The sequence below is a fragment of the Oryza glaberrima genome, chromosome 3, assembly GCF_000147395.1.
Source record: "Oryza glaberrima chromosome 3, OglaRS2, whole genome shotgun sequence".
NCBI classification, from domain to species: Eukaryota; Viridiplantae; Streptophyta; class Magnoliopsida; order Poales; family Poaceae; genus Oryza; species Oryza glaberrima.
The window spans coordinates 24,263,409-24,277,699 of record NC_068328.1 but is presented as its reverse complement, the minus strand read 5'-3'; the positions used below and the strand labels follow the sequence as shown (position 1 = coordinate 24,277,699).

Below are 14,291 nucleotides of genomic sequence, written 5' to 3'. Positions count from 1 at the left end.
ATCAATGCCTGCCATTCGTCACTGCTGTTGGTGTTGTGCCAAAATTCCAGCAAAAAAAACATGGAAACGGCAGCAAGTGCTGAGCTGGTCATAAATTCATTTACACTTACAGGTGGACCCCCAATATACAGCGAGACCAGCAACCCCCGCCTCTAACTGGGCCTCCCATTGAGCGGCCCAGCCCACCACCGCTAATAAACCCCATTCGCTTCGTCAGGTCAGACTCGTCCCCCCCTCCTTTTTATACCCTCTCGGTCTCTCTCTCTCTCCTCTCCTTTTTTTTTTTCGCAGTCTCTTCATCCGTCTCGCATCCATTCCCCCGCCTCCCGCCATTTCAACCCGCCCCCAATTCCAAAACCCTCGCCTCCTCCAACAACGCGCCCCCAAACCCTAACCCTAGGAGAGGGCGCGGCGGCGGCGGCGGGGGGCGAGATGCCGAAGGCTCCGGCGGCGGAGGAGGAGGAGTTCCGGGCGGAGGTGGAGGAGCGGCTGATCAACGAGGAGTACAAGATCTGGAAGAAGAACACCCCGTTCCTGTACGACCTCGTCATCACCCATGCCCTGGAGTGGCCGTCCCTCACCGTGCAGTGGCTCCCCGACCGCGCTGAGCCCGCTGGGAAGGACCACTCCGTCCAGAAGATGGTGCTCGGCACCCACACCTCCGACAACGAGCCCAACTACCTCATGCTCGCCCAGGTCCAGCTCCCCCTCGACGACGCCGAGGCCGACGCGCGCCACTACGACGACGACCACGCCGAGATCGGGGGCTTCGGCGCCGCCTCCGGCAAGGTTCATCTCTCTCCCCCTCCCCCCCCCCTTTTCCACTCCCCCCCCCCCCCCCCTTTTCTCTTCTTATACGCTATTAATTAATTCTCGTCGTTGTTGCTATGCTGTGCTATGGTGAGGCGGTGGGCTCGTGCTGCTCTGTTCGGGGTTAGGATTTCCTTTGTTGATTGTTTTGTAATCTGGTGCTATTGGGTTAGAGGATATTGGTGGTTTAGTCAGGCGAGAGGGGATTTATGTTTTGATCTGCTCCATGGTGGCTAGTTCGGGCGCTAGTTCCTGTTCTGCGGCTGCGAGTGATTTTCTCTCTTTCGAATTATGGACTCTGATACCAGGTGCATGGTTAGGGTTTCAAAGACTTTTGCACGCCTTGCTCTGTTCTGTTCGGGGTTAGAATTTCCTTTGTTAATTGTTTTGTAATTGGTGTTATTGGGTTCGAGGAGAGCGGTGGTTTAGTCAGGCGAGAGGGGATTTATGTTTATCTGCTCCATGGTGGCTAGTTCGGGCACTAGTTATGTTCTGCGGTTGCGAGTGATTTTCTCTCTTTCGAATTATGGACTCTGATACCAGGGCGGTGGTGTTTTTGGGTTATAGCAGGCGGCCGGCGATGGTTAGGGTTTCAAAGACTTTTGCAGGTTTAGTTTCGTAATGGGTAAGTATGTCTTGACATATATTTATGAGGGTGAAATGATTTGGAGGAGGATAGCGTACTGCTTTGGCGCGATTTTGCACTATGGCGCACGTGGGTTATTACTTTGTTAGTTTGGCGCTTGTGTGTTATTACTTTATTCGTTTGGCGCTTGCGCATTATTACTTTGTTAGTTTGGCGCTTGTGCGTTATTACTTTGTTAGTTTGGCGCTTGCGGGTTAGTCAGCCATGCAGATGGAGTTGACTGTACCATTGAATTCCTTGAGGTTGTCTGATCCACCTAACGGAAACAAAGTTTTCATTTATGGTAGTTATGAAACGGTGCTGAATTTGTGTGACATTTGGTATATTCGAAGCATAATGTCGAAGGTATACCCATCTGGTAATTGGAAAAGATTTTATTGATTGAATTATATATTTGATCCATGTCTTCTTCTTTTTTTTTTTAATAAAAAATGCTCGACTTCAGGAATATCCAGAATGGTGATTAATCCTTGTATTTTAAGCCCTTTTTTTATGCAATGTATTTATAATCAAAGATGAAATTTTCTTCAAAGCCCTTTGGGACTGATATTTTCATATTTCAGTTATTTACGTTACCTGTGCAACTATTGGATTGTAGCTCTTGTGGTGCAAAAGCTGCAGTGTTCTCTTTTGGTCCCCTTTTCATTTTCTTATTTGTATTCATGTTTGCTATTTTATTGTTGGTCAGTCTTCTTTTCAGTTGTTTTCTCTTTTTGATTTGTCTCTTGCAGCCTTTTTATAGTGAGAACTGTTTGATCCCCTCTCAGAAATAGTATAGGTCTATCAGGTTCTTTTTGTGACCATGCTTGAATTTGCATTGAGGATTACAACCTTCTAAGTTTGACATAGCCTTTGTGCAATTCTATTATTGCGGAACCTGCACAAATGGTATTATCTCTTTCTGCATAATTGGGCCGTACCATTAAATTTTGCCACATGTAAGCCCAATTCTAGATGTGAAGCCAGAAATCTCTTCTGTCCCTGGGCCCCCTTGACCTCATTCCCAATCTGGCTTAGCCCAAACATGATAGCGCAGCCAGCCAATAAATCCCTGACCTCCCTGCCATATCTGCATCAAAGCTCTCTAGATTAAACCCTAGAAACCTCAATCCTCTATGTTGGAGTTTGAGAAAGGGAGGGCGAAGATGGCGGCGTTTGAGAAAGTGAGGGCGAAGGTGGCGGCGTTTGAGAAAGGGAGGGCGAAGGTGGCGGCGTTTGAGAAAGGGAGGGCAAAGGTGGCGGCATTTGAGAAAGGGAGGGCGAAGATGGCGGCGTTTGAGAAAGGGAGGGCGAAGGTGGCGGCGTTTGAGAAAGGAAGGGTGAAGAAGGCGAATACGTCAGGGACGAAGATGGCAAATACGTTGGTAGGGATCACGGAGGAGCAGGATGATATGAAGATGAAGATGGTGGCGTTTGAGAAAGGAAGGACGAAGGTGGATAAGTTGGGGACGAAGATGGTGAATATGTTGGTAGGGATCATGGAGGAGCAGGAGGATATGAAGACCAGGGAGGAGCAGGAGACTTACCAGACCTGGCTTGGCAACATTCCGTTCATCTATGACCTTTGCATCATCAACAATTTAGAGTGTCCTTTGAGTACCATGCAGTGGCTTCCTGGTCAGGATCAACATCAGAAGATGGTGCTTGGCACACATCACCCGCAAAACTCTGAAAAATCTCCCAATTACCTAATAATTGCACAAGCTCAACTATCTTGTGATGATGATGAGGACATAGAATACCCTTGTGGTGATGTTGAGGATATGGAATACTGTGAATCTGACGATGCTAACAGTGGCTTGTATGGTGCAGGATCCAGCAAGGTTTGTACCTCTCTTAGGCTTTTGTGATGTACCTCTACACGAATGGAGCTTTGGTTTGTGATTGCTTTGCTATATGTGGTTTGAACTTCCTTCAGCAATTATCTGTGCACCCTTTTTTCCTTTTTTTGGTGTGTAATACGGAGTGGAGATTTTGTGGGGTTTTTTTTTCCTACCATGGTTAATTGGATTGAATTGGGATGATACCCTCTTTCTGCTTTTAGATGCACACAAAGTAATTGAGGTGCATTTGTTCTATCAAATTAGGGACAAACACATCTGAATCTAACTAGGATGTTTACTGTTTGTTTGTGATTGGGGATTTAGGTTGTGCCATCTTCGGTGGGTTTATGTGTATGATTTTCAATTGTTTTGTATTGTTAAGGAAAATTTAATTTATCTGTTCTGAGATTCAATCTTCCATACCATTTTGTTATGTTTTCTTCTTTTAAATCATGTATGTCCTTGGAGTTTCTTGCCAACCCAATGACATGCTTCACATGTCATCTATATATGTATCCATTAGAATTTTATGCCCATTTTGTTGCTTTTTGTTTAGGTTAATTTGCTGATTTTGCTCCATGTTAGGAACTCTTCATCGTTGAAATAACACATATCATATATTGTGTTGTCTATATCAGTCCACCTGTAGCAATAATAGTTGTTATGTGTGACCAAGAGATTGACTTTTCTGTGAATCTATTATTCTGATCCCCTTTGTTTTTCTTACTACATTGTTTTTGATATTTAATCATTCTATAACCCATCAACAGTAGTATTGCTTTTCCTGTTGCACTCTATATTAGAAGAGCATAATTGTATCATAGAGGTGGAAGTAGGAATATACAACTCTTCTACTGAATTGATATGCCATTTTTACAAGTATCAGTGTGCATGTGCCCTAAAGTTCTGTTAATTACTTCCTTTGTATATTGCGATTATTATTGTTTGTTTGTATCTGCATCACATGAAAATTTATTATATAGCATTGAATATTTATGCAACCTACCTTTTTCTAGGGAGGTGTTACATCCATAGAGTGAAGGTAGCATTAGAATGTTCCCTTCATACTTGGGCTTGCTATTTCTGTATTTTTGAACAAAAATGCTTCTGTGATGGCATACAGATAAATACATTGAATGTATTCTTCTTTCTTTATCCCGTTTCCTTCGCAAATATCACAATTGCATATGGCTTCTTCCTTTTGTAGGTGCAAATAGTTCAACAGATAAATCATGATGGAGAGGTTAATCGAGCTCGGTATATGCCCCAGAATTCATTTATAATTGCTACCAAGACAGTCAGTGCAGAAGTATATGTCTTTGATTATAGCAAGCACCCATCAAAGCCTCCATTGGATGGTGCATGCAATCCTGACTTACGGCTGAAGGGACATAACTCTGAAGGATATGGACTGTCTTGGAGTATATTTAAGGAGGGCCATTTGTTGAGTGGATCTGATGATGCTCAAATTTGCTTATGGGACATCAAAGCAAATAGTAAAAACAAAACCCTTGACGCTCTTCAGATTTTTAAGGTATGTCTCATGATCCTATTCCCATTGGTGTTAGTCAATGTATGGAGAAGCGTTGATTAAAGAATTCTTTGTGGCTTCTGATACCATGTTTCTCTGAAAACATGGGACTTGTTAGGAATGTTATAAATAAATGTGTTTGCCATGTCTGCTTGAAGAAAAGGTGTGTAGAATAGATTCCTGGTGGTATTAGTACATATAAGGTGTGAGCCAAGTATATAATGAATACGAAGTCAAACTACTTTCTTTTGCCTAAATAGTAGATCAATAAGCTAGAGTACTGATAGCTGTGTTGAAATTATCTGTTTAATTTATCTTGTATTACATATCATAATTCACAGTTACTTAAGCATCATAATTGCAATATAGTTTAACACTCTAGTATGTTGACTATGTGACATAATAACTCATCTAGTATTGTGTAAAGCTTACCCTGTAAAACTTTCCAACTGCAGTTTTGATTGAGGTTCTTTCTTGGAGAGTGCAATACTTTCTCAATTAGTCAGTCCTCTAACAATTTATCTGAATGGAATATACTGGGTAAAAAATCTGGGAAAAAGTTATACCTGTTAGGAAATCGATGGTCATAAAATCTGGGAAAGTCGTCACAAACATAACATCAACCAACTTGTTTATTTTTCTCCCTGACTAAGGTGCTAATGAATGAAAATTGCTCCTGTGATTTGTAGTTTTAAACACTGGCCTGATCTCTAATATGCATGTAACTGACCATTTTTTTCTCTAGTGGTAACCTTTTGTTTGTAAAAATGTAATAATACAGTGTCATGTAAATGTTAATTAGAAAAACTCAAGCTGGTGACGTTTTGATGTGAATGATATAACACTTATCCACATATAGTCATGCTAGTGGTCATAGTTGAAGAACATTCTATGGCAACATCTATTATTTGTAGTACATGATCCGATTTTTAATAGTGGAATATTGGCAGGCTTTCTTTCTGGAATACTTTGATTGCTCTTCATGTTTTTGTCAGTGTTATTAGTGACTTCTTTGAGTCTGGAAGTGTATACAGTTTGTTTCTGTTAATGCAATAACACTTCTTGTTTTTTCCTTCTTCTGTGCTTAGTATCATGATGGTGTCGTTGAAGATGTTGCCTGGCATTTGAGGCATGAATACTTGTTTGGCTCAGTTGGTGATGATCACAATTTGCTAATTTGGGATTTACGTTCTCCTGTGTCTACTAAGCCTGTACAGTCTGTGGCGGCACACCAGGGTGAGGTAAGTATCCTTTTGAGCCTTAAGTCTCCATTTTTATGTGACGTCTGTTGGCACTACGAGAGGAATGTTATTATGTCATGGTTAGCAATTTGTGTGGTCTGTTTATTTGTTCTTTCTCGTTAAGTGAGCATGATTATGAATTACTGGTGCAAAACTGAGTATTTTTGGCTTCAATGTTTTGATCATTCTACATCCTGTCTTCAATGTTGTTTTCAGACAAAATCAGATCTCATTTTGATTTTCATGTTGACCTCTGTGTTGTCCAAAACAGTCCTGTTCAGTTTTTTTTTTTTAAACATGCCTTATCTCTCATAGTTGCACTCTGATGCTTTCTAGTCTTTACCTATTTGTATTTGCAGGATGTTTTGTTGTACGCACATTGCTTAGTGTTCTCTCCATATAGTATTCTGGATGAGCCCTTTTTTTTATTTCTGTTTTCCAAAAAAAAGAAAGAGATAAAGGAACCTGTGTTTACTGTATTTGCATGTCTATTGTCATCTTAGTGGTCAACAGTGGATAGTGGATTGATAGCAGTTTGGCTCTGGTGTTGCGGGTAGTGGGCACTATTCTAATGTGATTTATAGAAAGCGTTTAAATTTAGAATTATATATATGCACAGATATACTTTTGTGTCAATCTAACATGACAAAACTACATATATATATTGACTTAAAAAAATTCAAATACAACTTGCAAAAGTTCTTTTTGGCATTTATCTCAGCATGTATGGTTGCATAGAGGACATCATATACTTCATTTGTGTTTCTTAATAATAAATGCTTTAAGCACATGGCTCCCTAAAAATGGTGCAAATTAGTTCCTTCTTTTTAATGTAGTGTCTTTTGTAGGTGAATTGTCTGGCTTTCAACCCCTTCAATGAATGGGTTGTTGCAACTGGTTCAACTGACAAGACCGTGAAACTATTTGATCTTCGGAAGATTGATACTTCCCTACACACCTTTGATTGCCACAAGTAAATTTCCAGTAATCCAATGTTAATACTCCCTCCGTTTCACAATGTAAGTCATTCTAGCATTCCCCACATTCATATTGATGTTAATGAATTTAGAGATATATATCTATCTAGATTCATTAACATCAATATGAATGTGGGGAATGCTAGAATGACTTACATTGTGAAACGGAGGGAGTAACTTTTTTGTTCAACACTGCTTCCTCTTTACCTGCCAAAATAACTTTTATCAAAGTATAGCGCACCTGTTTCACTTTGTTGTTCATGCTTTGCCTTTTGGTTATCATTACTGGTTTTAAACTTGTAAATATTTCATAATCAGGGAGGAAGTATTTCAAGTTGGATGGAGCCCAAAGAATGAGACTATACTTGCATCTTGTTGTCTTGGCAGAAGGTTAATGGTCTGGGATTTAAGCAGGTAAAAGTCTCAGCTTTCAAGAAATTTTCCAATGCGGTTGGTATTTTTCACATCCTCTGGTGCACAATTTTTTGGAGATTGCATAGTCCTGGGTTTTCTTCTGGATTGGGAACGATAGTGAGCATGGCTCACATTTCAATGGTATAAGTGATACTGTTCATAACTACTTCCTTGGGATTCATAGTCACAGGAAATGGACTCGGTGGCAGCATTCCTCGACCTGGGAACGCTGTCCCTTTCCTGGGAATGTGGGGACATTTTCGTCCCCACCTTGTAAAATCCTCTGGCAAGTAGTATCCCATTGACCTGGGAACTTTGTAACTATGCTTGGGAATACTTGACGCCTCTGTCCCAAGTGTACTTCTGCACTAGGATGTCACATCCTATATTATATTTGTTTATTTTGGGACACATGTAGTATGTCACCATCTTTTGTGTAGAATTGTTGATGTTACACCTTATCTTGATCTTACACTCCACCTTGTATCTGTTCATTGGCTTTCTACTTTTAGTACCATGTGCCAGCCATTAAAATTCGTTTTCTGATTGACGCCTTGTGTTTTACAGGATTGACCAGGAACAGACACCGGAGGATGCGGAAGATGGTCCTCCGGAGCTCCTGTTCATTCATGGAGGCCATACAAGCAAGATCTCCGACTTCTCCTGGAACCCGTGCGAGGACTGGGTGATTGCTAGCGTCGCTGAGGACAACATCCTTCAGATATGGCAAATGGCAGAGAACATCTACCATGACGAGGATGATGTGCCGACTGATGACCCGGCCAAGGCTCCCTGAAAACCTCCGGTAGGAAAACCAAAAATGAACAAAATAAAACCTTAACTGTGTGACTTTAGGTACCCTCCTTTGTTGTAAGTTGTTGGCCTGGTTGGCAGTTTACAAACAGAATGTCAGTCGTAATACATACCAGTTAGCAACCCGTCTGTCATTGCCGTTGTCATTTCTTTGTGTTGTATCCCTCAATTTATGCTATGACGCTATGCTGAGGCCATGGGGATTGTATATGACTTCATGCTTAGGGATTTTAGCATTGCTTCAACGTAGGGATTTAAACGTGCTAGATTGGGTTGGTCAAAAAAAAAATTAATCCTTTTCTGAAACGGGTTGGATTGGTCTTTGATTTAACTTCACCCGTCAGATCAATTTCGTGTATTGGTTTGTTAGGATATAACTGTACTGGAGTTGCATGCAGAAGTTCTTCCAAAAAAAAACTTCTGTTGGGAATTGGGATTAGCTTGGTGCCTGAGTAATTAAGCTCTCAACTATATCTTCTGTGCCAACTACATGGTGCACAGGCGATTAGTTTAGATCTGCTCCATTTCATGAAGTATTGACGAATTGCGTGTGTTGGATATTCAGCTTGTATCTCATTGATTGCATTGATAAATCCATAATAGTATAAGTTACTTCCAAAGATTTATTTTGCAACTGTATACACTGTTCAGTTCAGTTGAGCACAACTGTTTTAATTAAAAACAAATTTGTTTTAGACGTAGTGATGTTATGAGCCACAGCTTATATATAGTCCTATATATAAATTCCACGTGATCCAAACCTGACATCCAAAAAATGGGCTCATCTATCTTTTGTGTAATTACATGAAAGATGCATGTGCGCCTACATCATGCTCCTAGACATACGAGTATCTTTTTTAACACGCTCAATAAAAGGAAGCCCAACAATAAATTGATAATTGATAAACCTTACTAAACTTCAAGTGAAAATGCACCTACGTTTTTGTAATTATGGGTAGTCATATAACGACTTTATGCTACACCTGTTCTTCTCCAATAACTTGTTCACATGGGATCGGTTTCTGGGAGTTGCCATCAGTTGGTCTCAGAATTCTACTACTATACATGAATTGCACGAGTATTTTGATATTGATTATCAAGTTCTGTGCAAACGTTCTTTATTAATACCCATTCAAAATTTCCAAGTATATGTGAGTTGTGTCATCTATATCTCTAACCTTTCAATATGTATTTTTAGGTCCCCAAACTTGTCTTGGTGTCATATAGATCTAAACGGGTACTAACCTGCTCCATGTGTTAACATGGCACGCCACGGTGGCGCTTACGTGTCAGTGGAGACCCACATGTCAGTCATGTATATAAACAAAATTAAAAACCATATTTTCTCCCCTTAGGTAGAGAGAAAAAGATAAAAAGAAAATCAAAGGTAGAGAGGAGAAAAATATGGTTTTTACATTTTATTTTTTTATATAACTAACATGTGGGTCCCACTAACACGCAGGCGTTACCGTGGCATGACACGCCAGCGGATGGAGCGGGTCGAAACTTATTTGAACCTATATAACACTCCAGACAAATTTAGGGACCAAAAATACATTTTGATAGTTTAGAGATCTATATGACACCCTCGTACAAGTTTAGGTATCACTTGCACACTTCACTTAAAAAAACATCCAAAATTCCAAATGAATCGTGCAGGATACCAAGCTATACCAAATGTTCATTGACGTATCCAGTTATCAATATGGCCTATATTTTATAAGAGATATACACATACCATCAACTCAATAAACTCATAAATTATATGTTGTCACTTCTTATTTGCCGGTGGTTTGAAGTGGACATCACCGGCCGTCATGCACTTTAAGTGGAACGGAAAGGATAACAAGGCCGGCCAGTAAGACAAGAGCTGGCTTTGCTTAGCTTAACACCGTACCTGGTTGCACGTACGTGTGCACGATCTGCAATTTTTTTTGCGTGTGTGTGTGTTGACGAAAGCTCACAGAAGGAGCAGCAGCAGAACAACCACTATATAATGCAGTCAGTCAGAGGAGAGATCTCCAATTAAGCGACAGCATCTAAGTACAAATCAGGCAGCTCCCTCAACCACTTGATGGTTGTTAATTCAACCTCAAGCCAGCTGCACGCCGCCTAACCCTAACATATACTATAATCTATCTATGAACTCGAATTTCAAACCATGAACTATATATGTTTGTCTAGTTAGACCCGTACGTTCATAGCTTCGTTTTGTTTATCAGAACCAAGAAGATAGGCCCTGTTTTTCTCTGTTGGCGTAGACGCGTAGAGACGTACAGGTTGAGTAGCCATGGCGGATCGGAGCTTCAATCATACATTTCGAGTGAATAATTTATTTAAAATAGGACTATTCCATTCTACTAACTATTAAACTTAATGTGAAATGGTACCGAGGTTATCAGATTTTATCGGGACAATAACTCCATAAATCAATTGGTGCCTTGATGAAATCTTTAAGCTTGTTTGGCAAGTCTCCAAATCCTGCAAGGGAGTCTGTATTTGCTGGAAGAGTGGAGTCTAAAGTCTAAACCCCCCGCTTCATCCTTAATTTATTTTTTTTCAAATCAGTTCGGCCTATTTCACTTCCTTTCTCGATATATTGAGCTGAAGTTGTTAGATTGGTCTTTAGGTTCGAACTCTAGAAAATGTAGAGCTAGAGCTAAAGTCCTACTAAGGTATTTCTGATATGCGATTGGAGTTGATCGTTGTGAAGCGACCAAACTGCTGTTCCACGCCGCTAGTTCTTTTCTCCAGAGCAATCTGGTCAGTTCCGCTCTAATTTTTTTAAGCTAGATTGCTTGGTTGGGCTTAAGCTAAATCAGACATGGATAAGAGTTGGAATTATACCGAACAGATTCTAACAAGTCCTCTTTGATTCAGCGACAATGCACAAACAAATGTACGGGGAATGAACTCAAGCAAAGTGATGAGAACCACCACATTGGCAGCACGAGTAGGTCCCCGAGCTGAAAGGATCATCCATACCAGTACAGTCGTAGTGCGTACTACCTACTGCCCATTGTCCATTGATGACACGGTCACTCACTCCCGACCTGTACTGGATCGTACAGGCAGCCATGCCATGCAGATCGAGGTAGCTACTCCAGTGAGCTACCTATAGCGCGTACAGTGCCATTTCCCCCACGTGTGCAAGCCGCATGGGCCTCTCGCCTCTGCCGCTGCCGCCGCGCCGCCTCCCCCCCCCCCCCCCCCCCCCCCCCCAATATCCCCTCGCCGACGCCTCGCTGTCCGGCTGACGCGCGGGCCCCACCTGACGTGTCCCGATCCCCCACCGGGTCCACCCCGCTGTCTCGCCCTCCCCGGACATCCCCCCCATCCCCGTCGGTGAGCCCGGCCCCACCACCCGCATCTCTCTCTGACAGGTGGGCCCCACGTGCCAGCGCGGCGGCACGGGGTTGCGCGCGGGGAAGCTTCCCGTCGGCTGAGATTGCGTATCTCGGGACGAGGCTTCGCGCCACCTTCCCGCGCGGGTCGTATCCTGGGCATCCGTTCCCAATCCGACGGCCACGGCGCGTTCCGTACGCTCGCGCACCGTCCACGTGGCGCCCCTCGAGCTATCCTGCGCCGGCCTCTATATATCACCTCGAGCTCGAGGTGAAAGCATCATTTCAAAGCTCATCGATCGAACACTCGTCGTCCAATCCAATCCGATCCGCACGCACACGAGCACCACCTTGGGCATTGGCAATGGCGAGCTCGCCGATGGCCATGGACGCGGACAAGCTCAGCTACGAGATCTTCTCCCTGCTGGAGAGCAAGTTCCTCTTCGGCGCCGGCGGCGGCGGGTGCCTGTCGTCGGGGCCGTGCACGCCGGCGAGGCCGTTTCTTGGCGGCGGTGGCGGCATGGACGGGCGGGTGCGGGTGCTGGCCATCGACGGGTGCGGCTCGTCGGGCGCCGGGGACGCGCTGCTCGCCGCGGCGGCGCTCGCGCGGCTGGAGGCCGGGCTGCGGAAGCGAACCGGGGACTCCGACGCCCGCGTCGCGGATTTCTTCGACGTCGCGGCGGGCGCCGGCGCCGGTGGGGTGCTCGCGGCGATGCTGTTCTTGAGGGGCCCCGACGGGAGGCCGAGGTACACGGCGGAGGAGGCGCTTGAGTTCGTGGCTGCTAGCGTCGGGAGGGACTGGGCCGGCCGGCGCGGGCGGTGGGCGCGGCTGTTCCGCGGCGGCGCGCGGGGGGCGGAGAGGTCGTTCCGGCGGGTGTTCGGCGACGCCACGCTCAAGGACACCGTCGCGCCGCTGCTCGTCCCGTGCTACGACCTCGCCACCGCCGCGCCTTTCATGTTCTCGCGCGCCGACGCCGTCGAGAGCGACAGCTACGACTTCGCCCTCCGCGACGTCTGCGCGGCCACCTGCGCCGCCGGGAGCACGGCCGCCGCCGTCAGGTCGGTGGACGGGCGCACCGCCATCGCCGCGGCTTCCGGCGGCGTGGCGGCCATGGGCAACCCGGCCGCGGCGGCCATCACGCACGTGCTCCACAACAAGCAGGAGTTCCCCCTCGCCACCACCGTCGACGACATCCTCGTCCTCTCCATCGGCACCGGCGCCTCCACCTCCGCCACCGCGACGCCGATGCCCACGCGCTCCCCGTCGCCGCGCGAGATGGCGCGCGTCACCGCCGAGGGCGTGGCGGACATGGTCGACGAGTCCGTCGCCATGGCGTTCGGCCACACGAGCGGGAGCAGCAGCAACTACGTGCGCATCCAGGCCAGCAAGGCGGCGACCGCGCTCCACGGCGCCGCCGCCGCCGGCGCGATGCTGTCGCAGCGGAACGTGGAGTCCGTGCTGTTCCGCGGGCGGAGGATGTCGGAGAGGACGAACGCCGAGAAGGTGGACGCCGCGGCGGCGGAGGTGGTGAAGGAGCACGAGCGGCGGCGGCGCAGCCCGCTGCCGAACGTGGTGATCAAGCAGGTGGGCACGCCGCGGGTATCGTCGGCGACCACGGCGTCGTCGGGGACGGCGAGGACGGCGGCGTCGACGTTGGCGTCGCCGGCGTCGTACGGCTCCCGCCAATAGCTGGAGTACCTTAGAGCTGTGACGTGACGTGACGCGGATGCGGGTGTGCACGTAGATGCATGACGCTGAGGCTTACTGACGAGAGACGAGAGCGATGTGTTGTTTTGTTCGTTTGTTTTTTTTTTTCTTTTCCAAATTTTAGTGGGACGCTAACGCGCGTCCTGCAAAGTTTGTTTGGAATGGAAGTGTTCTGATGCCAAATTCTACAAATCTCTCTCAACTGAGGCCGTGTTTAGTTTTCCCCTATTCTCAACTTTCCATCACATCATATCACATCAAAAACTTTTCTACACGCATAAACTTTTAACTTTTTTTTTTCAAATTTTCAACTTTCTTCAAACTTTCAACCATTTTTCAGGAACTAAACACACTCTAAACTGAATAATCTGAAATGGTACAGTATTTTGACTGTCTAAAAGTCTATAAACTCCATCTGAACTCTTTGTATCCGCTGTTACACACAGGTGAGTAGGCTCTTTTAAAGAATCGAACTAAAATCTACTAAAATAATACTGTACTACCTCTCTTCATATGTTGCCGTTCTGGGCCCTAGCATTGAGCTAAACCATTGGCGCATCGGCTTGTACTACCTCTGCTTGTACTACCTTTGTTTCATAATATAAGAGATTTTGATATTTTACTTACACTGTTTAATCACTCGTTTTATTCAAATTTTTTTTGCAAATATAAAAAACAAAAAGTTTTGCTTAAAATACTTTGAATAATAAAGTAAGTCAAAAAAAATAATTTCAAATTTTTTTAATAAGACGAATAGTCAAACAATATAAACAAATTGTAAAAATCTCTTATATTGGAGGACGGAAGGAGTAGAAAGGAAAAGATAACAAAATAATTCCACTAAAAGAAGGTGTAGTTTCTTTTTGATTATATCTACATTAGAAAAAAGGGGCAAATGATAGCGTCGTTATCGATCAGATACTGTCTTCAAAATTTTCTCTTAAGTACCCTTAATAACACATGAACGGAGTTGTTTTTTTTTTG

General features: G+C 44.6%; 2 protein-coding genes across 2 annotated transcripts; both read left to right on the top strand.

The window, feature by feature from the left end:
* The first annotated feature begins 279 nt into the window (after positions 1 to 279).
* On the top strand, positions 280 to 8,389 carry LOC127767456 (histone-binding protein MSI1 homolog). Its single transcript, XM_052292804.1, has 6 exons — positions 280 to 789; positions 4,487 to 4,813; positions 5,899 to 6,051; positions 6,900 to 7,024; positions 7,347 to 7,442; positions 8,010 to 8,389. Exons 1-6 carry the CDS (start codon positions 433 to 435, stop codon positions 8,236 to 8,238), a joined length of 1,287 nt encoding a protein of 428 aa, XP_052148764.1. The 5' UTR covers positions 280 to 432; the 3' UTR covers positions 8,239 to 8,389.
* Positions 8,390 to 11,894: 3,505 nt separating this feature from the next.
* LOC127766033 (patatin-like protein 3) lies at positions 11,895 to 13,574 on the top strand. Its single transcript, XM_052291038.1, has one exon. The coding sequence runs from the start codon at positions 11,964 to 11,966 to the stop codon at positions 13,287 to 13,289; it is 1,326 nt and encodes a 441-aa protein (XP_052146998.1). The 5' UTR covers positions 11,895 to 11,963; the 3' UTR covers positions 13,290 to 13,574.
* The last annotated feature ends 717 nt before the right edge of the window (positions 13,575 to 14,291 follow it).

What these genes read in the sequence shown, in the direction of transcription:
- LOC127767456 (XM_052292804.1), top strand. Translation starts at nt 433, where the DNA reads ATGCCGAAGGCTCCGGCGGCGGAGGAGGAGGAGTTCCGGGCGGAGGTG. An exon ending in TCGGCGCCGCCTCCGGCAAG is followed by an intron (nt 790 to 4,486) that starts GTTCATCTCTCT and finishes TTCCTTTTGTAG; the next exon opens with GTGCAAATAGTTCAACAGAT. An exon ending in TGGCGGCACACCAGGGTGAG is followed by an intron (nt 6,052 to 6,899) that starts GTAAGTATCCTT and finishes TGTCTTTTGTAG; the next exon opens with GTGAATTGTCTGGCTTTCAA.
- LOC127766033 (XM_052291038.1), top strand. Translation starts at nt 11,964, where the DNA reads ATGGCGAGCTCGCCGATGGCCATGGACGCGGACAAGCTCAGCTACGAG.